At 41.5% G+C, this 24,290-nt stretch overlaps 1 protein-coding gene across 6 annotated transcripts in view; it reads left to right on the top strand.

The window, feature by feature from the left end:
• CACNA2D3 (calcium voltage-gated channel auxiliary subunit alpha2delta 3) overlaps positions 1-24,290 on the top strand; it is an 852,366-nt gene that overhangs the window by 580,600 nt on the left and 247,476 nt on the right. For all 6 annotated transcript variants that reach the window (XR_013449537.1, XR_013449535.1, XR_013449536.1 and 3 more), the window contains one exon: positions 22,330-22,347. Coding sequence is in view for 1 of the 6 variants with exons in the window: in XM_078076955.1 (XP_077933081.1) it covers positions 22,330-22,347 (18 nt within the window). In the remaining 5 variants the exon portion in view is untranslated. The remainder of the gene's footprint in view (positions 1-22,329; positions 22,348-24,290) is intronic.

Raw genomic sequence — 24,290 nt, 5'->3', positions numbered from 1 at the left:
TCAGGTGAGATATCCCCTTCTGATGTCAAGACAGTCACCAACAGCTCCAGGTTTGCATCCTACTGCTGAAGTCCCTTGTCCCCAGAAGAAAGAAATCTCTCTCTTTGTGGTTCTAGCTAAGGCCCCAGTGCTGACTCTCAGGGCTTCAAGCCCATGCTTATCTCTGCCTGAACCATTCACAGTGGGATGGAGTGTTCTGATTGGCCAGGTGTGAGTCACATGTCTACCCTTGGATTGGGGCGGTGGGGAGGGTGGAGTCAGCCCCAATCCCACCACAAGACCTGAGAATAGGGGATGGTTTTTGTCTCCTGGGCCAATCAAAGTGCTATTACTGAAAGAAGGGAGAGTTTTTATTCAGGCAAAAAGCAGCTATTCTATCTAGCTCCCTTCTAGACCTAGCAGTCTGTGCTACTTTCTTCTGCATCTGTGGAGATTTTGTTCAAGTCAGGTGATAGCAGACTTGGATCTCTGTGGAGAATAAACCAATGTTTGTACAAAGGGGAAAAGGACTGGTGGGGATGGGCAGGAACAGAGGAGAAGAAAATGGAAGATAGAAAATGCCAACCGCTCTTAACCATTCTGAGTGCAGTCATCTTTCTAGGAAGGAAATGAGTCAATTATATTTGTCCTGTTATCATAAATATTTGCTGGCTCACCCCCTCATATCTCCTGTGCTGCACGGCAGTGGGAGCCAAGGCTGTACAGGTTTTATTCCTCTACTTCCTGTACTCTTTGCAGCTGTTTGGCAAGAGTTCCGTAAGCTCGTGTTTCAACCAACTCTTGTATAAATGCCCAGAATTCATGGCTGATTGAGCTACTTGAGCTTTGCAAATGTAGACATTGGGGAGCTATCTTTGCGGAAGGTTTCATAGTGAGATGGTTTTGGCTATGTGACCCATACATACCAAACCCTGACCTCAAATGTCTTCCTGAGAGAAGCGGAGGTACTGGGGACAGATCATCATTTTGTGAAGATGGCACCAGAAGCTCTGGTAGCCCTGTGCTAGAACCCTGGTATGTGGCCTGGTACCACACTCAGGATGCCTTTTGTCTAGATCAGCGCATGCAGTGTCTTTGCAGAGAATGTTGGGTTGATAGCCCAGCTTTGCCACTCACCACACACACTAGCTTGTTCTGGTCCCTCTCATGAGATGCGGGTTCCTCTTTCGTAAAACAGAGATTATGATTTTACCTTCGGTTACCACTGTTGCTTACACCACACCCTCAAACATAATGGTGTGAAACAACCATTTTCATGTGCTCACAAAGGCTGTGGCAGGAATCTGGGCACGGAACATCAAGACTGACTTACCTCTACTCCACAACATCTGAGGTCCTCACTATGAAGACTCAACCGTAAGGGTAGCTCAGTGCCTAGGGACTGGATCGCCCAGAAGTATCTTTATTCACATGTCAGGTGGTTCATACTGGCTGTTGGCTAGGACCTCAGGTGAGCTGTCTGCAGGATACCGGTACTGGCCCCACCTACATTGTCTTTTCATGCGGTTGCCTTGCATGGGCTGGTTTGAGCTTCCTCACAACATGGTAGCTGGGTTTCCAGAGCAAGGCAGAAGTGCATGATATGTTTATAATCTGTCCCTGGAAGTCACATGGTTCCATTTTCCCCATACTCTCTATTGAGGCGATCACAAAGGGGTGGGGACATAGACTTTATAGGAGGAGTGTCAACATTATGCTCTAAGTAAGTGTGGCGTGGGAGATACAGTTATGGCCCACTTTGGAAAATGCAGTCTTCCATATGACAGATTATACTGATTGATATCAATTATGAGAATGTCATAATAACTTTGCCTTCCTGTAATAAACACTGTTGGTCAAGATTTTTTTTTTTCTTTTTGTATGTTGCTGGATCTTTACTTCTGTGTTCACAAAGGATATCAGTCTGTAGTTTGGTGGTGGTGGTGGTTTTTATTTTTGTAGTTTGTCAAGTTTTGGTAATAGCCATGTAAAAAAAATGATTTGAGAAGTATTTCCTTCTTTATCTTATGAAAAAGTTTGTGTAAGATTGCTCTATTTTTCTTTGAATATTGTTAGCATTCACTAATGAAACCATTTGGGCCCAGACCTTTCTTTGTGGGGAAGTTTTTAATTCCAAATTCATTTTCTTTTACAGAACTAAGACTTCTTAAGTTTTATACTTCTTATATTAATTTTGCTCATTTGTTTTTTAAGGAACTTGTCTATTTCATCTAAGTTGTTGAATTTATTAGCATAAGGATGTTCATAATATTCTCTTATCCCTTTAATGTATTTAGGTGCTATCCCCTCTTTCATTCCTGATATTGACAATTTATTATCAGTCTAGCTCTACATTTTCAACTTGGGGGAGGGGGTATTTTCAAAGAAGCAGCTTTTGGTTTCACCAGTTTTACTCTTTAGTTTGTTCATTTTCTGTTGCATTGTATGTTGCTCTTATTTTTAGTTTTTTAAAAATTTTCTTCTGATTATATTGTGATTAATTTGGTCTTTTTCTTTCTTAAGGTACAGCTTTGACTATTGATATTACACTTTTCTCCTTTTCTGTTATAAGCTTTTAAAGCTACATGTTTCTTTCTAAGAACTACTTTAGCCACATATCACAATTTTTGATAGTTGCATTTTCATTTTTATTCAGTTCAAAATATTTTCTAATGTTGCTTGTGATGAGGGGATTTTGTGATACATTGGTTATTTAGAAGTGTGTTATTTTCCAAATACCTCCAGATTTTACTAGATATATTATTGTTACTGATTTCTAACTTGATTCTCTTGTGTTCAGAGAATATATCCTATTATTCAATAATTTTGTTTCCTGGGCACCTGGGTGGGTCAGTCGTTAAGCGTCTGCCTTCGGCTCAGGTCATGATCCCAGGGTCCTGGGATCGAGTCCCACATTGGGCTCCCTGCTTGGCGGGAAGCCTGCTTCTCCCTCTCCCACTCCCCTGCTTGTGTTCCCATTCTTGCTGTCTCTCTCTCTGTCAAATAAATAAATAAAATCTTTAAAAAAAAATAATAATAATTTTGTTTCCTGACACTTGTTTTATAGCGCAGCATATGGGCTTTCTTGGTGAATATTTCATATTTGTACTTGAAAATAATGTGTATTCTGCATTTATTATGCCCCTTGTTCTAGAAGTATCAACTGGGTGAAAATCTCTGACAATGTCGTTCATGTCTTTTATATCTTTACTTTCTGTCTAGTTGTTTTATCAACTGCTGAGAGGATTGTTGAAATCACCAGTGAAAATTCTAAATTTATCTGTTTCAGTTTTTGATTCTGCCAGAATTTGCATTATGTATTTTGAAGCCTTATTATTAGCAGCACACATTATGTCTTCTTGATGAATTGACCATTTTATTATTATGAACTACTTTTTTTTTTCTTTTTTTTTTTTTTAATTTTTTTTATTGTTATGTTAATCCCCATACATTACATCATTAGTTTTAGATATAGTGTTCCATGATTCATTGTTTGTGCATAACACCCCGTGCTCCATGCAGAACGTGCCCTCCTCAATACCCATCACCAGGCTAACCCATCCTCCCAACCCCCTCCCCTCTAGAACCCTCAGTTTGTTTTTCAGAGTCCATCGTCTCTCATGGTTCTTCTCCCCCTCCGATTTCCCCCCCTTCATTCTTCCCCTCCTGCTACATTCTTCTTCTTTTTTTCTTTCTTAACATATATTGCATTATTTGTTTCAGAGGTACAGATCTGAGATTCAACAGTCTTGCACAGTTCACAGCGCTTACCAGAACACATACCCTCCCCAGTGTCCATCACCCAGTCACCCCATCCCTCCCACCCCACCCCCCACTCCAGCAACCCTCAGTTTGTTTCCTGAGATTAAGAATTCCTCATATCAGTGAGGTCATATGATACATGTCTTTCTCTGTTTGACTTATTTCGCTCAGCATAATACCCTCCAGTTCCATCCACGTCGTTGCAAATGGCAAGATCTTATTCCTTTTGATGGCTGCATAATATTCCATTGTATATATATACCACATCTTCTTTATCCATTCATCTGTTGATAGACATCTTGGCTCTTTCCACAGTTTGGCTATTGTGGACATTGCTGCTATAAACATCGGGGTGCACGTAGCCTTTCGGGTCCCTACTTTTGTATCTTTGGGGTAAATACCCAGTAGTGCAATTGCTGGATCATATGGTAGCTCTATTTTCAACTTTTTGAGGAACCTCCATACTGTTTTCCAGAGTGGCTGCACCAGCTTGCATTCCCACCAACAGTGGAGGAGGGTTCCCCTTTCTCCGCATCCCCGCCAACATCTGTCATTTCCTGACTTGTTAATTTTAGCCGTTCTGACTGGTGTGAGGTGGTATCTCATTGAGGTTTTGATTTGGATTTCCCTGATGCCGAGCGATATTGAACACTTTTTCATGTGTCTGTTGGCCGTTTGGATGTCTTCTTTGGAAAAATGTCTGTTCATGTCTTCTGCCCATTTCTTGATTGGATTCTTTGTTCTTTTGGTGTTGAGTTTGATGAGTTCTTTATAGATTTTGGATACTAGCCCTTTATCTGATATGTCATTTGCAAATATCTTCTCCCATTCTGTCGGTTGTCTTTTGGTTTTGTTGACTGTTTCCTTTGCTTTGCAAAAGCTTTTGATCTTGATGAAGTCCCAATAGTTCATTTTTGCCCTTGCTTCCCTTGCCTTTGGCGATGTTTCTAGGAAGAAGTTGCTGCGGCTGAGGTCGAAGAGGTTGCTGCCTGTGTTCTCCTTTAGGATTTTGATGGACTCCTGTCTCACATTGAGGTCTTTCAACCATTTGGAGTCTATTTTTGTGTGTGGTGTAAGGAAATGGTCCAGTTTCATTCTTCTGCATGTGGCTGTCCAATTTTCCCAACACCATTTGTTGAAGAGACTGTCTTTTTTCCATTGGACATTCTTTCCTGCTTTGTCAAAGATGAGTTGACCATAGAGTTGAGGGTCCATTTCTGGGCTCTCTATTCTGTTCCATTGATCTATGTGTCTGTTTTTGTGCCAGTACCATACTGTCTTGATGATGACAGCTTTGTAGTAGAGCTGGAAGTCTGGAATTGTGATGCCGCCAGCTTTGCTTTTCTTTTTCAACATTCCTCTGGCTATTCGGGGTCTTTTCTGGTTCCATACAAATTTGAGGATTATTTGTTCCATTTCTTTGAAGAAAGTGGATGGTATTTTGATGGGGATTGCATTGAATGTGTAGATTGCTCTAGGTAGGATTGACATCTTCACAATATTTGTTCTTCCAATCCATGAGCATGGAACGTTTTTCCATTTCTTTGTGTCTTCCTCAATTTCTTTCATGAGTATTTTATAGTTTTCTGAGTACAGATCCTTTGCCTCTTTGGTTAGATTTATTCCTAGGTATCTTATGGTTTTGGGTGCAATTGTAAATGGGATCGACTCCTTAATTTCTCTTTCTTCTGACTTGTTGTTGGTGTATAGGAATGCCACTGACTTCTGTGCATTGATTTTATATCCTGCCACTTGACTGAATTCCTGTATGAGTTCTAGCAGTTTTGGGGTGGAGTCTTTGGGATTTTCCACATAAAGTATCATATCATCTGCAAAGAGTGAGAGTTTGACTTCTTCTTTGCCAGTTTGGATGCCTTTGATTTCTTTTTGTTGTCTGATTGCTGTGGCTAGGACTTCCAATACTATGTTGAATAGCAGTGGTGATAGTGGACATCCCTGCCGCGTTCCTGACCTTAGGGGGAAAGCTCTCAGTTTTTCCCCATTGAGAATGATATTCGCTGTAGGTTTTTCATAGATGGCTTTTATGATATTGAGGTATGTACCCTCTATCCCTACACTCTGAAGAGTTTTGATCAAGAAAGGATGCTGTACTTTGTCAAATGCTTTTTCTGCATCTATTGAGAGGATCATGTGATTCTTGTTCTTTCTTTTGTTAATGTATTGTATCACGTTGATTGATTTGCGGATGTTGAACCAACCTTGCAGCCCAGGGATAAATCCGACTTGGTCGTGGTGAATAATCCTTTTAATGTCCTGTTGGATCCTATTGGCTAGTATTTTGGTGAGAATTTTTGCATCCATGTTCATCAAGGATATTGGTCTGTAATTCTCCTTTTTGATGGGGTCTTTGTCTGGTTTTGGGATCAAGGTAATGCTGGCCTCATAAAATGAGTTTGGAAGTTTTCCTTCCATTTCTATTTTTTGGAACAGTTTCAGAAGGATAGGTATTAATTCTTCTTGAAATGTTTGGTAGAATTCCCCTGGGAAGCCATCTGGCCCTGGGCTTTTGTGTTTTGGGAGATTTTTGATGACTGCTTCTATTTCCTTAGTGGTTATAGGTCTGTTCAGGTTTTCTATTTCTTCCTGGTTCAGTTTTGGTAGTTGATACATCTCTAGGAATGCATCCATTACTTCCAGGTTATCTAATTTGCTGGCATAGAGTTGCTCATAATATGTTCTTATAATTGTTTGTATTTCTTTGGTGTTGGTTGTGATTTCTCCTCTTTCATTCATGATTTTGTTGATTTGGGTCATTTCTCTTTTCTTTTTGATAAGTCTGGCCAGGGGCTTATCAATCTTGTTAATTCTTTCAAAGAACCAGCTCCTAGTTTCGTTGATCTGTTCTACTGTTCTTTTGGTTTCTATTTCATTGATTTCTGCTCTGATCTTTATTATTTCTCTTCTCCTGCTGGGTTTAGGCTTTATTTGCTGTTCTTTCTCCCGCTCCTTTAGGTGTAGGGTTAGGTTGTGTACTTGAGACCTTTCTTGTTTCTTGAGAAAGGCTTGGATTGCTATATACTTTCCTCTTAGGACTGCCTTTGCTGTATCCCAAAGATTTTGAATAGTTGTGTTTTCATTTTCATTGGTTTCCATGAATTTTTTTAATTCTTCTTTAATTTCCTGGTTGACCCATTCATTCTTCAGTAGGATGCTCTTTAGCCTCCATGTATTTGAGTTCTTTCCGACTTTCCTCTTGTGATTGAGTTCTAGTTTCAAAGCATTGTGGTCTGAAAATAGGCAGGGGATGATCCCAATCTTCTGGTACTGGTTGAGACCTGATTTATGACCTAGGATGTGATCTATTCTGGAGAATGTTCCATGGGCACTAGAGAAGAATGTGTATTCCGTTGCTTTGGGATGGAATGTTCTGAATATGTCTGTGAAGTCCATTTGGTCCAGTGTGTCATTTAAAGTCTTTATTTCCTTGTTGATCTTTTGCTTAGACGATCTGTCCATTTCAGTGAGGGGGGTGTTAAAGTCCCCCACTATTATTATATTGTTGTCAATGTGTTTCTTTGCTTTTGTTATTAATTGCCTTATATAATTGGCTGCTCCCATGTTAGGGGCATAGATATTTACAATTGTTAGATCTTCTTGTTGGATAGACCCTTTAAGTAGGATATAGTGTCCTTCCTCATCTCTTATTACAGTCTTTGGTTTAAAATCTAATTTGTCTGATATAAGGATTGCCACCCCAGCTTTCTTTTGGTGTCCATTAGCATGGTAAATGGTTTTCCACCCCCTCACTTTCAATCTGGGGGTGTCTTTGGGTCTAAAATGAGTCTCTTGCAGACAGCATATCGATGGGTCTTGTTTTTTAATCCAATCTGATAGCCTGTGTCTTTTGATTGGGGCATTTAGCCCATTTACATTCAGGGTAACTATTGAAAGATAGGAATTTAGTGCCATTGTATTGCCTGTAAGGTGACTGTTACTGTATATTGTCTGTGTTCCTTTCCGGTCTATGTTGCTTTTAGGCTCTCTCTTTGCTTAGAGGACCCCTTTCAAGATTTCTTGTAGGGCTGGTTTCGTGTTTGCAAATTCCTTTAGTTTTTGTTTGTCCTGGAAGCTTTTTATCTCTCCTTCAATTTTCAATGACAGCCTAGCTGGATATAGTATTCTTGGCTGCATATTTTTCTCATTTAGTGCTCTGAATATGTCCTGCCAGTCCTTTCTGGCCTGCCAGGTCTCTGTGGATAAGTCTGTTGCCAATCTAATGTTTCTGCCATTGTAGGTTACAGACCTCTTGTCCCGAGCTGCTTTCAGGATTTTCTCTTTGTCTCTGAGACTCGTAAGTTTTACTATTAGATGTCGGGGTGTTGACCTATTTTTATTGATTTTGAGAGGGGTTCTCTGTGCTTCCTGGATTTTGATGCCTGTTTCCTTCCCCAAATTAGGGAAGTTCTCTGCTATAATTTGCTCCATTATACCTTCTGCCCCTCTCTCTCTTTCTTCTTCTTCTGGGATCCCAATTATTCTAATGTTGCTTCGTCTTATGGTATCGTTTATCTCTTGAATTCTGCCCTCGTGATCCAGTAGTTGTTTATCTCTCTTCTTCTCAGCTTCTTTATTTTCCATCATTTGGTCTTCTATCTCACTGATTCTTTCTTCTGCCTCATTTATCCTAGCAGTTAGCGCCCCCATATTTGATTGCACCTTATTAATAGCCTTTTTGATTTTGACTTGGTTAGATTTTAGTTCTTTTACTTCTCCAGAAAGGGTTTCTCTAATAACTTCCATGCTTTTTTCAAGCCCAGCTAGTATCTTTAAAGTGATGATTCTGAACTCTAGATCTGACATCGTACTAATGTCCGTATTGAGTAGGTCCCTGGCAGTCGGTACTACTTCTTGTTCTTTTTGTTGAGGTGATTTTTTCCGTCTTGTCGTTTTGTGCAGAGGAGAATAGATTAATGAGAGAACAAAATGCTAGCAGGGTAACAACGTCCCCAGAAAATATACTCTAAACAAATCAGAAAAGACCTGAAGCAGTTGGAAAAGAAAGGGAAAGAGAGAAAAAAGAAAAAGAAAGAAAAAAAGAAAAAAGAAAAAGATAAAGATAAAGATAAAAACAAACAAAAGCAGAACAAAACAAAAACAGAATGTGATCAAATATGATCAGGCTGGTTTATAGATCAGTGCCACACACTAGATTTTGGGTATATTTTGGTCTGTTAAAAGAAAGTCCCTCCCAAAATTTTAAAGAAAGAAAAACTTATATATGTACAAAAATAAGGGTTGATATGATGAAGGGATGGAATATGACTGTAAAGATGGAAATTATAAAAAATTTTAAAAAAGGATTTGATAAGTTGTTTGAAAAAAGAAAGAAGAGGATTAAAAAAAAAAGAAAGAAAGAGAAAAGGGAGAGAATGTGATCAGGCAGGGGAGTAGAAAAAAACCATACACTAGAGATTTAGAGTATATTTTGATCTGTTAGAAGAAACTATCTCAAGATTTTAAAGAGAGAACAACTTATATATATATATGCCAAAAATACGGGTAACTACTATGAAGGGATAGAATATGACTTTAAAAATGAAAAATAAAAATGTTTTTTTTTTAAAAAAGGGATTGATAAGATGTTGGTTGAAAAAGGGAAAAAGAAAAATTCAAAGAAAAAAAGACAGTTAAAAAAAATAATTTACTTTGAAAGACTAAAGAATCATGGTAAAAAAAGCCATGAATTCTATGTGCAGTATTCCCCTAGCGCTGGAGTTCTGCCGTTCTCATTGATCGGTAAACCTGGTCTTGGCTGGCTGTTCTCGCTGATCTTCTGGGGGAGGGGCCTGTTGCCGTGGTTTCCAAATGTCTTTGCCGGAGGCAGAATTGCCCCGCCCTTGCCGGTCCGGGCTAAGTAATCTGCTCGGGTTTGCTCTCGGGAGCTTTTGTTCCCTGCAAGCTTTCCGTACAGCTTTGGAGGCGGAGAGTGAAAATGGCGGCCTCCCAGTCTCCGCCCCGGCGGAGCCGAGAACTCGGGGTCCAGCTCCTCAGCGAGCCCCCAGAGAAAAGCAGTCAGTCACTCCCGTCTCCCCGGTCTCCGGCCACACTCCGCGCTCACCCGGCCTGTGACCGCGCCTTTCTATCTGGCACCCGACCCCGGGTGGAGTCTCCAAACCCAGCAGATCGCCGCGGTGCGCTCCCGCACCTCTTCTCCCGGGGGAAGAAGGTGAGTCTCCCCGGATCTGCCGCTTGTTGGGTCCCTGCTGGAGGAGCAGTGGCCCGACTGTGCCGCGGATCACGGTTTATAGCAACCCCGAGCTGAGAGCCCGCGCCTGGGCTCCGTCTCTGCAGCTGGCTTCCCTGCTCCGATCCCTGGGAGCTCTGCCGCACTCAGGCACCCCTGGTCTTTCTGTGACCCCGAGGGTCCTGAGACCACACTGTCCCGCGAGGGTTCCACCCCCCACTTCGCCACCAGAGTGACGTCCCTCAGTGGAGCAGTTTTGTGCTCCGTGGCTCTATCACTTGCCAGAAGCGGCTGACAGAGGCCCCTCCCCCGCCGTCTATCCTCCTGAATAACGCCTCGGATTCACTTCTCCGCACGTCCTACCTTCCAGACAGTGGTCGCTTTTCTGTTCAGAGAGTTGTTGCTATTCTTTTCTTCAATCTCCTGTTGAGTTTGTAGGTGTTCAGAATGGTTTGATCCCTATCCAGCTGAATTCCTGAGAGGAGAGGAAATCCAGGTCTCCTACTCCTCCGCCATCTTGCTCCGCCCCCTTTTTTTTAACTTTTTAAGACAGTGGCAATTTATTGGATATGACATTGAAATAATTTTTATTTAAACGTAATACTATACTAAGTCAGTTTAACTGCAAGATAGCCCTATTTATGCTTCTTTTTTTGTTCCTTGATCACGTTCCCTAACTTCTGAATTCAATATAAATGACAGCATTTTGTAGCTCAGGTTTTGACATTTGGATTCAGTCAGAAGTATATGTTTTAATGTGAACTTCAGAAGTATATTAACCTCTTTGAGATTTGGGCCTAAGTGTCACTGGTAAGATCTGACTTTCTTAACTAAGAGAAAGAAAATCCTGTAATAACAAAAAAAAAAAAAAAAAAAAGCACTAGGAAATAAAGATATTGGATAAGAGTTACTCTGTTTTATGATTTAATTATAAACTAATGAAGACCATGAGAAAAATTCCACTGTAAATACACATGGACTTTAAAACTATAGGAACATGTGTTTGGCAAAATGTGCTTAAAGATTGCCAAACACCAGATTTGGGGGGGTGGGGAGCAAAATGTATTTTGAGAGATCAGCAGTTCTAGCATATTAATAGGTCTCCTCCTTTCTAGACGTGACCAAAACAAGCCTGAAGTAGTGTGGTAGTCAGTGTGTCAGCAGGCTTGAGTGAAGGGCAAAGCTCCCTTCTGTTCTACTGCCAAGCAGACCACTTAAATTTTCGTTTTATGTTGGATTCCCTTCATTATCCATTTATAGATTATTCTAAGCTTTTTTTAGAAAAAGACTAATTGGATTGTGTGACTTGTTTATCCCATTGGGTCAAAAAACAAGGTTTGGAGTCAGTCTTAGTTTCCCCATGTCTGGCCCCGAGAGTTGTGTGAGAATTTCTCATGAGGATGTATTCAGAGGCCTTAACTCCTGGCCTGGCTTAGAGTGAGCACTCAGCATGTGCAAGTTCTCATTGTTAATAAATAGCATCCACTCTTGACTTGCAAAGTGCTCAGATGCACAAAGAGAATTAGTATCATTTGACTCATGGCTTTGCCAGTTCTTCCTCTTCCCAGGTGAACATAAAATATATTCATTGATGGGCCAAGTTGAAAACAATATGGAAGAGAAGGAAATATTCATAGATTTTTCATAGAAAAGAACTCATAAACTAGAATTATAGACAAGAATCACAGAGTGGGAAGTTTCCTGAAGGATCTCCTAATTGAGAACATCAACAGAGGATTATCTGTCACCCACAGCTCACACCTTTATCTTCAAATGTTTATTTAATGTGTCCACTTCTGTGAGACACAAAATTGATAGATAAACTACATAGTCTCTTGCTTTTACGTAATAGGTTATAATGTTTTTCCTGGGCAGCAGGAAGTGGAAGGACCTTTAAGTTACAGATATCAAGATAGAGATCATCCGTCAGTGAAATGTATAACTTACCAGGTTGACCACTAAAGACTATGGCACTGACACTGGCCCATCCTTATTGAGTATGCAGAATACATGTGCACTTTCTTTTCTGGCCCCTTTGATTTTTTCTGTGTCAAATTCTGTCTATGTAGATTTTTTTCCACTGCAGACAGAGAGGGTGACTGGAGATTCTTTCACTTTATAATTAACAAAGGATGTGTATTGAGGGGAGGGTCTTTCTGGTCATCTTTTTTAGTGGCCTAATATTTCTAGTTAAGTTGCTACACAGACTTCTTTGTGGTTCAACAGTTTGGCAGATCCCTGCAAACTCTCTCTTAGAAGACATCTGTTGAGTGAAGTAATGGTTTCATTGCAAACTCTTGAGTTTTCATTAATTTTCCTCTGTGGGTTTTCAATGTCTCCTTTTGTGGGGAGAGTGGGAACCCATTCATCTCTTTTGGAGGGTTTCAAGTTCTTTGGCTCATCATCTCCCCTGGTAAGACCTTCCTTGGAGGACCATTCTGGCCGCTGCTGACTCTTCTGGTTCTCTGAGTCTGTGACCTGCCAGATGGGCTCTCTGCTTCCAGACATCAAGGCCCATATCTCTCCCAGGTGGCTGCAGATCCAGGTGATGGAAAGCTGAAAGAAAGTATCAGTACCTTCCTCTGTTGCACCCCTGTTGGTACTTCTCCTCCTACATCCCTTTCTCCCCCAACCTTCTCGGTACAATGTCTCCTTATAAGGCCCTGAGTTGGCTCCAAGTTCATAGTCTCAGAGGAATTATATGACATGCATAAATTATGAAACATTTTTGCAAATTAAGTTTTAATTAAAACCAGCAGCTTAGAGCATCCAACTGGAAGCAGTCACAATGTTGAAAAGTGACACTGGTAGGGTGGGAGTTCAGGAGAAGGTCTGAGTGGGTTTGCATCCTGTTCAGATATTTCCAAAATGAATCCTGCAGAAAAGAGCTTCCTTCCCTATCAGATCCTCCTTAATCTACACTGATCCCTGGACTGCCATGTGGACCAATGTGGTTTTCAAACAGGAAATACAAATGTATCATGGTAGTGGTTTTATCTGGACTTTGCCAAATTCCCCTTTGATTCCACCAATCCATGTTCTCACAGGAAACCGGCAGGACCGTGGGCTCTCCCACATTGCCAGAACTCCATATAATTTTTCAGCAAGATGACCACACAAAATAAAGCTGAAGAATGACAATTTTAATTGGAAACTTATTTTTCCAATACAATGCAGAGTTCGAGCCTGATGAGAAATGACTTCTTATTGTGAGAATTTTTAGAACATTATAACAAGCAAAATGTCTGGGGCTTTCCCCCAGCTGATAGTCCTTAGCTATATGTAATGTGAGAATTGTTCTGGTCTGCCCATTAATAATCCACATTTTCCAGTGTCCCCAAAAATGTCTGCCATCAAGTGAATAATTTATGCAGGCTTGCTTTTCATCTAGGCAGGGCTCTCCTGCTGCAACAAAAACACCAGATTTTTTTGATCCAAAATTAAGTTTGAAAAATATGACCTTTAGTTATCAATCCACTTCTTTTCCACTAAATAACCTGGAGGTGCTAGTCTGCAATAAGCAATGCAGTGCTCTCTGGAGACCCACAGCAGAGTGAACCCTTTGGCCATTTGGGGATTTTAAAGTTGAATATCATCTCTCTCTCTAAGTCATTTGAACTATGGAAAAAGTTCATCCATATAATCTAACCTTTAAAAATTACTGGAAGATTTTTTAAGATGAAAATACATAGTGCTGGCTTGGGGTGGCGAAGTGAACATTGGAAAAAGAGAATCCTGCTCAGAGTGTAAATTAGGACAGCATTCTAGAAAGCACATGGACTGAAATATGCAATGCCCTTTAACTAATAATTCAGCTTCTTGAAAAGTTGAGAGTGTGTGCAACAGTTTTACTACAAAGATGTTTATTACAAACATGTGTACCCTACAAGGATGTTTATTGCAGTCATTTACTTTAGTGACAAGGAGAATAGAGCCTAGATAGCTCATAAGTCATTTATCATATATTCAAATACTGGAATACTGTGTAGTCATTTAACATAATGTTAACTGAGGACAACAATGGATGTTAGGGGGGAAAATGGATGCTAGTGTCAGAGGTGGCCTTAAATTCTCCTTTTGCCTCTCTTTGACATCTGATTTTCTACAAGGAACATGCATTGCTGATATGATTTTTGTTTTAAAGAAACACTTTAAAAAGCAAGTGTGTTACAAAGAAAGGTCTTTTTATGCTTTTTTTTTTTTTTTTTGCTTTTAAACACACTGCTGGAAAAATAAATTAAAGTTCTGTTTGTACCCCAAACTAGATACTGAGAAATCACTAATAAATTGTATGTGGTCAGATAAGAGAACACTCCAACTGATAAAAGCAAGAAAATTTGGAGTACAGAGATAATCATTCTCCCCATGAGTCTTTCTAATAGGGCTTAAAGGACTTCTAGGATATGAAGCAAAAATTCCAATGGGGGCTTGAATAGAAAAATCAGTTATATTTATTTTTTTATTGACCCTGTTTTTATTCCTGTCTTCCAGTCTGCAGGGTTGTCTACTTCTACCACTGTTCTCCTTCCCACCCTCTCCCCTCTCATCATCACCATGAGCAGGGGTTAGTTGAAGCCACGAGCCCAGAGGGGTGGCCTCACTGAGGGGATTATAGAATGAGCAACAGGGTGCCCATATTTAAGGAGGAAGAGAAGTAGAGAAAGTAAGACTGTAAGAAGTGTAAGAAGTAGAGGAAGTAGACTGACTGAAAGCCAGGGGAGGAGGAGATTCTGAGGAACAGGACAATGATACAAAGAGATACCCTTTTGTCTCCTGACTCATCTAACATTGTCATAAAGACCAAAATATGATGCCCTGTGTTTTTATGAGGAAATTTCACATATGCCATTGGAAAGCTTTTGAGGAAATTACTTCTGAGTATTTTTGAAATTGAGCAAAAATACAGAAATTTTTGATGAATCCCTTGACTTTTACAAGTAAAATCTAGTTGTGAGCAGCCATGGTGTATACTAGATATGACCAGCTCCATGTATCTATGGGAATAATGAGAACTCAGCTCTCTCAGGATGTCCCCATGGCTCCTACTAAGCTGGAAGCCACTAGAAGCTAAGTCCCGTGGATGGACATGGGGCTCAAATGATGCCATGGGCACTGAGTTCTGCCCCTCTAACTTCCCACCTTTCATAGTGTTGGCTTTACTCTTAGGCCCCATTTGGTGCACTGTTCCCAGAGGTGCATCCCCTCAGACTCTAGTTGAGAGAGGAAAGGAAAGAGGATAGAAATGGGGAGAGGGATATAATTATTGATTACTCCTATAAAAGTCCTCACTAGATTAGTTTAGGTCACATGTCCACTCTGAGCCATTTGCTGTGGCCAGGGGAGAGTGATGAGTTGGTTGGCTTAGGTCTTGGCACTGTCCACATCAGGGAGCTTGGAACAGTGCCTTACCCAAAGCATGGGAACTACTACAAAAAGAAGGGGCTTATGTTGAGAGCAAAGAGACACACGTCCATTGTAAGAGTTACGTACTGCCTGAGACACCTTATCCAGGCTTTATTACTTCTTCACATAACCACTGTGAAGAAGTGATGGCCCACTGAGGGAGATTATGATTCCAGGTCCGTGGGCTCATTTATGGACCATGAGGTACTTGGGTTATTAGTATAATCTCTCATACACTATAAGATTGGGGCCAACTCTGAAAACTGCAGAGGTTACAAGGTCAAGGGGTAAAAAGGACAACTATTATGGGTCGGTGGCTGTTGTAGGTTCTCAGCAGGTATTTATCTCATGCAATCCTCACATTAATCCCTTGTAATAGTGTTACTATTACAGTCTTAGAGATGAGAAATCCAGAGCTCTGAGATAATATATTATCGTCCAAGTCCTCACAGCTAGTAAATGGTAGAAGTAGGATTTGAAACCTGGCCTACCATATTCTAAGGCTCTCTTTCCTTCATCCCTTCATTCTGCTTCCTTTCCTTCTCTCCTTTTTCCTCTTCCCCTTCCTTCCTTCCTTCCTTCCTTCCTTCTCTCCTTCCTCTGTCCCTCCAACAAATATGTACTGAATGATTAGCAAGGGCCAGGTACCGTACAGGTGTACTCTGTGGTGATAAAAAAATACAATAGATGTGGGCCCTGAATGAATCTTAAATTCTTATGTGGAGAGATAATTAGAAAGTAAACAAGAAGATTACAGAAGGTGATACATGCTAAGATAGAAATAAACAAGATGATGTCATAGAAAGACACTTGGTTGAGATAGGGACCTCAGTCAGAGGAGGTACCACCAGAGCTGCAATCTGACAGATGGGTAGGAATTGGTGAGGCCAGGCTTGTGGGGGGTGTCATGGAATTGGCATGGGCAGGGGACAGAGCATTAGGCCACCAGAGAAAATAGCCACACAAAGCCTTTGAGGCAAGTGAGGGCTGGCAAAGTACCAGGTTTATACATTTAGATTATTCTGGATGCAGTATAGAGATGGGGCTGGGGGGATGAATCAAAGGGAGGGGATGGAAGAGCCACAATTGTGGCTTGGCATGGGGTGGCAGAAGTGGATGGATGTGGGACAGAAACCGCACTGCCAAATCTTAGCTCATCAGAGCCTTTCCGTCCTTGGTGTACAGGTTTTGGAGTTTGAGCCAATTAGCAGAACTTCCTCTGATACATAAGAGGAATAGGGATCTTTATCCACATTGCTTAATGAAGAAGAATGGAAGATTATAAATGCAAACATTCACAATAAAAATAAACGAACACAAGGGAACTTTGCAGTAAGCAGGGATTTATCGCTCATTCATAAGGCCTGAGGCAAAGGGCCAGTTTTACAAATGGAATAAACATATGTAGGCCAGGCTTTTTGTTTTGTTTTGTTTTACACAGTTGGCAGGAAAATACTTTGTTTCCCGTTTGGTCTTTACATATTTCATAGTGAAATGTGTTGTTTTGATCAATAGATCTTTAATTGGAGTTTTATTTTTGAAAAGCAGTCCATTCAACTCCGGAACTTCATTGAGCAAGAGTGATGGATGGATGTCCCCTCTGTTTCCCTGTGACTCTGTGCAGAACTCTGAGATATAAATGAAGTGAATAAGGAAAGTTAAAGCAAAAGCACTCCCTTCCCTTGGTGGAGGTACTGTCTCACTTTGAAGCACCTTTATTTAGCTTCAGGGACTCAGAGCGCTCTTTGATCTCCCACCTCCCCCCTGGCTCCTCACTGCTCTTTTCACTGGCTCCCTTTGGCTTCCAGACCTCTATCTGGTGGAATGTTCCTGTTCTGTCCTTGACACAAGCTCTCTTCTACCTGCATGCACTTCCTGAGTGACCTTGTCGGCATACTGATGGTGACCATGTTGCCCACCCTAGGCTTCTGCCTGCTAGTCTAAGAGATATCCTAAAATTGTCAATTGTAGACAAAACTCAACTCTGGAGAGCTTTCCTCAAATACTCTCCTCCTTTTGTCTTCCTCTTTTCAGTAAATGGCTGTTCCATTTTTGCATTTGCATAGACCGAAACCCTTGGATGCACTCTTGATGTCTCTCCTCCTGTATTATCATATCAGTCTCTATCAAGTCTGCTCTGAAATAGATCTAAGGTCAGACCACTGCCCACCACCTCCACCACCAGGACCCTGATTCAGTTCTCCATTATTTCTCATCTGGATTATTCACTGCCCTTCCTGCTGGTCTCCCTTCTCAAATCCTGTCTTTGCTGCTTTCTGGCCATGTGACCTTATAGTTCCATCATCTACAAAACTGGGGTAATAATAGAACTTACCTAATAACGTTCCTGTGAGTTTTCAATAAATTAATATAGGTGAAGCAGTTAGAATGGTGGATAGCTGGCCATGGCTGTTATAATTGCCTGTCATTACTGCTGTCTTCACCATCCTAGTATGTGGTTTTCCATCCTCAAGATAACCTCATAGTCCAGAATGACTGCTAGAGCACCAGCCATCACAGGTACCTTACTGGCAGCAGGATGGAGGGAGTCCTTTTAAGGACACTATCTGGAAAAGCCACATCCATGGATATCTCATTGACCATGGCTGAACCACTTAGCCATATCAACCTCTAACAGGGTCATTTAGCTGACTCTGGCTAAAAGTTTGGTTTCTGTTACCAAAAAAAGAAGGACAGCATAGCAGTTACTGCAAGTAGTAGTAACTATACCGTGAATGGGAGGCATGTGATATTATGAGGGCATGTGATGAGGACATATGATGCAAGAGGTCAGACAGGGGAGGCGATGACAACTGACCGGAGAAGTAGGCATTTGCTAGGCTAGCAGGGAGGGGTATGAGGGAGAGTCCTAGGATGAGGAGAGAGTAAGTGTAAATGTCTGTGACAGGAAAGGGCATGGTAAATATTTATGCTACACGGTGACATCATGCACCACATACTGAGAACTGTGGTAAGCTGGATTTTCTGTCTCCATCCAGACTCTCCCATAATGGGTGGTGCTGGAATTTCTCATTCCCCTTTCCAGTATGGGAGATGCCCAGATGGAATGGCCTGAGAAGTCCTTCAGGAGCTTGGGTTGGTGCTAGTGCCCTTGGTCTGCATGAGGAGCAGCACCTTGAGCCTGATGGATAAAGCAGAGGTGGGTGGGGCTGCCGAGGGACTTGACTTTGACCCTCAGCTCAAGCATTTCCTGCCTAAGTGACCTTGGCAAGGTACTTAGCTATTCTAAATATTATCTGTTTCCTCATCTATAAACTGGGTGATACTGCTGTCTAACCTGGAGGTCCGCTGTGAGGACCAACATTGCTCAAGATGAAAAAGCGCTTAGCCAAGTACCTGGTCCATTGAGAGTATCCACTAAAGAGTGGCTTGTGCTGTTTTTACTGTCATCATTCATCTTCATCGCCTTTCCTCTCCTCCATTCTCTTTCGAATGACACTTTCTCAGTTTTTCCACATTCAAATGTCAGGTATCTCATGGATGCATCCAGTGCCCAGCTTTTCTTCAGGAATGTGGGACCCCAGAACATAGCACTACTTTTTTCTTTCTTTACCCTTCCTTTTAAAAAGTGACTGGAGGGTGTGCACAGTTGGATAGAGAATCGTACAACTTGGGGTGTTAACCTGGAAGGAACCTGAAGCTGCCCATGCAGACTCTTATATAGTAAGTGAAGAAACAGAGCCAGAGATGTGGAACCTGGTTGACAATGCCTAGGTGGTTTTTGTAAAGATGTTGCCTCAGCTTAGGCCACATGATGATGGGAAGTTCCCAGGCTGGTTTTATGTGCATCGATGGGTCAGTGAGACAGTCTGCACATATATAGATGTCCATGTCAGGCATATGGGAATCCGAGGGTTCATGTCCATCCTTCTGTCAGATTTCTTTTTCTCTTGAAAGCTGTCATCTTGGGTTATCAACATGGTGTGTTTGTGGAGGTGGTGTGGATTCAAGGCAGTTAGCCCAATTCTTTTTCCCTAGCATCGGCCTTAGGTATACCCTAGTAACAAGGTACCTTCTTTAACAAGGTGAACACCAGTTACAGGCACAGCTTAGAGAGTTTCATAAAGACTTACATACAAGGTAAATATCCTCATGCCCTCGTGGTGCTTGTGACCTAGCAGGGGAGAGACATTAAACAAATAAGTTATGTAGAAATCATAGATGTGCTCAGAACTACAAAGAAAAAGTATAGGAAGACCTTGAGAGATCATCATGTCCAGGGATATGGTTTGCCATTCCTGAGTTTTTAGCCCACAAAGGACATTGCCATTTGAATCTTACATTCTTTCCAACAAAACTCAGACATAACTTCAGAATCCTTCTCAACACAGCCCTCCAGACAGCCATTACTAATCAGTCAGACTTGGCTCTCAAGACAAAATCTATTGGCCATCCAAGATTTGGCACATTTCCCAGCCCTCCCTCCACCATCCCTTTTTACAGACAAGCATCTGGCCAAAGGCTGGAAGGCACATGCCTCAAGACTCCAGCCAGAGGCCCCAAGTGTCCGGCTGGTCAGGTTCCCAGCTCAGGCTCGTGGACACCGTCTGTGACTGTTGGGTGGATGATGTGTCGGCAGGGGAGCTGACTCCCGAGCAGTAGCATCTGTGGCTGCTAATGATCTGATCTAAATATGCTGTGTTCTATTCTGAAGCTCATTCTCAGAGGTCCAACCTGTTGAGGGCACTGCAAGCTATAATTTCTGTTCCTTCAAAGCTCAGATAGGAAAGTGGTTCTTTGTTCTCATGAGTTATTTCTTGAGGAAAATATATGTTTTGTGGAGAGTTTGAGGACAGTCTTAAACTGAGGACATCACCACAAAGGCCTAGTCTCTCATTTTCCTTCTCATGTGCTTAAATGGGTGAGTCAAAAAGAGGTGTTTCCTGCTTGGCTGAGATGAAGCTTCCAGAAAGAGAGAGAGAAAGGGTAGCTCTCCTTTCAGAGGCCTGTCAAGTCCGGCAGTTTGTGCAGGACTGAACCTTGGTATTTATTTTACAGTTCATCAAACATTTGTAATTCTCAGGGCCCCCCGTGCATTTCATATGACAAGCTGTGATTCAACACAAATGCTTTCCTAAGGAAATGTGCATTTATCATTCCCTTAATGTTCGTGTCTCCACCGTTTCTTTTCCATCGTATGAAAAAAATGTTTAATATTTAAAAGACTTTACTTGAAGTGATCCCTCATTTTAGGCTCAATTTCTCACCTCTTGATACATATTTTCTGAACTCTTAAGAAGCACTGGAGGAACTCACAAGCTTCCTTTTTGAATAGTAGTCACCATAACCATAACTAGGATGAAAGAATCAGAAAAGCATGCTTGTACTATTCCCGTTTCCTTAAATCGGGAGACCTTTTGGGATAAAATTGCTTGAAAAATGAGTGTTGGAGAGGTTGGGTCTGCTCTTCATGGACATTCTCCAAATTATTCTGGAGTTGTCTCTGAGATCCAAGGCATTTTGTTGGCTTGTGTCTATCCCTTCTGCCCTTTGCTGGGCTCTATCTACAGGTGCAGGGCCCTAGGAAGCCCTGGTCTTAGTGCATATGAAGAGAGAGCCTTCTTCCCAGGGCTAAATGAATGGGAAAGGCAAAGGTTCAAATGGGACCCCAAGATGTCTGGTTTAGTCATTTTTGCATCTTCTAGCACTTCCAATGTTATAAGCTCTAGAGAGAAAGAGAGAAAAGTCTACTCTCTAATTTCCTAGTGTTCATGGCCTTTGCTGTGTGAGTTGGGTTGAATTTGCACCTTCTAAAGTTAGGCAACCCAGCTCTACAATTTATTATCCATGGGACATTATATAATTACTTACCCTCTAGGTTCCATTTTATTTTTCATCTATAAAATGAGGATAATAAGGGTACTATTGGGCTGCTTTGATTTGGTAGAATAATGCAAATAAAAGGGTTAAAACAGTGCCTGGTGACAAGTTCACACACAATAAATGTTAGTCTCTATGATGAGAAGTAAGTCTTGAAAATGATGTAACTCCTAGATTTGGTATTTAATACATGGATAATGTAATTTCCATTTCAGATTAGAAAAATGCTTTTCAAAACATTGCATGCTCTAATGGCAGTCACAAATACAGTGGCATTAAACCACAGCCTGATAGTCTCAATGTTGAAAAATAGACATGTCTCGTAAATGTTCATCTTTTGCCACATACCTATAATTTCAGTTTCTTGCCTGTACCATTGAGAAAGCTATTATGTCTTATTTTATGGATTAACTGACTGCCTTTTCGTTGTTCTTAGAACATCAGCTTTATTTCAAATGCACAAATCCTTGTGCATGCTTTCTTAACCACCAATAAAGGGAACAGTTAATGTGCTATAAAGCAAGAAAAATTGACTTTAAAAACAGAACATTCTTCTAATGGTCTTACCTTTATGTACAGAAGGGTTTCTCAACTTTGGCACAATCGGCATGTGGGCTGGGTAATTCTTTTTTGTGGGGGCTATCCCCTGCATTGTAAGATGTTTAGCAGCATCCCTGGTCTCTACCCACTAGAAGCCAATATCTCTGGCTCCCTCCCCTCACCAGTTTTGGCAACCCCAGATGTCTCCAGACAGTCCTCCTCTACTAGGAAACCATTGGTGTGCAAGAAGGAGGAATTGGGTCTTGGAAATGTGTGTTTGTGGCCACTGAACAGAAGAACCTCAGGTCTAGCATTGCGGGAAGTTGCTAAACTGCCTGCATGGGAGTGGTGATTCCCAAAACATGTGCTCACAGATTATCTGTTGATACTCTGGATTCAGACAGCAGGTTGAATAATCAGCACCGTAGCTTAATTTGGGGAAATGACATGGCTTTAGTTTTATTTCCCTCTTTTTCTTCCAGTTTTGGTTTTTCCATTTGCCAATGGTGATCAAATGAAGTTTTACAGTTAATCTTGACTTTTTATGTAATGATTGCTTTTTTCTTTTCTTTTTGTTTTGTTTTCCTATTGTTTTTCAGCTCCCTCAGGCACAAAAGGTAAACTCTTTTCCATAACATTGCAGTCATCCCCAGAACTCGCAAATTGTGCATGTCTCCATGACTTTGTGCGTTCAGTACTGTTCATGACCAGTGAAATGGTTTTCCTCTTAAAACTTCAAAAGCCTGAGGTTGGGCAGGAGCAGAAAGACCACCAGACTCATCTGTCCACTGTCTCCCTGCCAAGTTTGTCCCATCAAAGAACCCTATTGTGGCCAGTAGTTTGGGGGCAACTCTGCACCCATACATTTTGCTAAGAATTCTCAAATAATAGGTCCAAGAGTCAGTTTAGCACATTCCTTCAAACACAGCATTCCAGGTCTTCCCTGAGGTACTTTCCCAGGGATACAGCTAATGTGAATAATTTGTAAGGCCCAGTGACTAAGTTTAGATTCTGGGCTCTTAAGCCAAATATCTGAAGACTCCCCATGGGTTTCATTAATTGCAAAATCAATAGCTCCTTTGCTTGTCTCATCGCCTGTACCACCTGGAGAGAATTAGAGCAAAGTTCTTGCCAAAGTCAGACCCTTTCACTGGTCCTCATTGTCTGTCTGAGATGATCTGGTTTCACCATGTAGAATGTTCTCTGTCTAGTAAGATTCCATGTGATTGCCATGCTGGCTTTGCTCTGTCGTCCCCATGGCATGTCATTGTATCCTAAGGACAGTTACAGAAGAAAACATGACACATGATGCCTGCTGACTTGTTCTGGGATATTTCACAAACACAAGCAAGATTTCCAGAAGACACAGTGATTTCTGGGGGCCAGATGTGGGTTGGTTTTGTTTCAAGAGTTGAGGTAAGGCACCTCCCCGAAATGTAAGCAGTACCTCCCAAGCTTTCCAGTTTGGAGCAAAGATGATTTGATTCCTTCCCGTTGAGAGAGATAGTACAACTGCTCTACAAAAGACAGTCTGTTCAGACCATATGGACAACCAGAGGCCTAGAAATCATTACACAATTACTCAAATATATTTGAGATATTTAAACAAGGCGAGACATGCTAGTGTGTGACTTGGCTTGTGGTAATGTTTGATTACACTTCAGTGCCATCACAAAAAGACTGAACACTTCATTAAAAGTTCAAGTATTTGAGTAGAACAACAGCTTCCAGAATAAATATATGGTCAAAATTCCACATTATCTGGAAGGATCGGCATCTTTAATAGGTCGTGCTTTCTTAATTGCCCACACTTGAAATTTCTTTGTAAAGAGACTTAACGAATTCGGTGCCTAAAACTGGACCGGCCTCAACATACTGGAATTTATTCATCAAGCTTCCACTGATCCATATACAGAAGCATTCTGTTGTAGAAGATTCCTCATGAATTTGAGGTGCCATCAGCCATGGAATTTTAAAACAAGGTTCAAAACAAACCAACACAGAATATGGTAAGAACAAAAGTTGCTGGGACATATGATTCTTCAATAGCACTTAGCTCCCTGCCCTCTTTCCTTCTGTCACTCACATCACATGCCATGCAAATAGAAAGTTTGGAATTGAGGAGGATGCCCCAGTGCCTTTCTGAAAGATGTTGGACCATCCAAGGGCTTGCTGTGCAGCCCTGTGTCACAAGGAATAGCTCTTCCTGCCCCCCCCCCCACCCAATTCCTCACCATGGATACAAATTGTCTTTTTGTTAAAATAGAGAAAGGTACTTACCTTAAAAATTATTAAGAGCCCTGCGTGAAAAATGGTCTCAGAACTCCTTGGAGTCATTTCTGGGCAACTCAGCTCTTTGGAGAAGGGGTTTAAATTAAACCTTGGGGATCTGGGCTGGAAGGTGGAGGGCAGCTGAGGAGAGTCACACTGCAGGTGGAAGGCACCCTGCGTCAGGGCAGCTTATCTCAGTTGCTGGTAGATGAGTATCAGTGCCCCTCACGCCCTTCCCCTCTCCATCCCCAGTGTTACTTCAGTGACACCTGCAGAACACTCTTCTGGA

Source organism: Halichoerus grypus, chromosome 1 (genome assembly GCF_964656455.1).
Source record: "Halichoerus grypus chromosome 1, mHalGry1.hap1.1, whole genome shotgun sequence".
In the NCBI taxonomy this organism is placed as follows: Eukaryota; Metazoa; Chordata; class Mammalia; order Carnivora; family Phocidae; genus Halichoerus; species Halichoerus grypus.
Note: the sequence above shows the minus strand (reverse complement) of the source record. Positions and strands in the feature narration are given on the sequence as shown.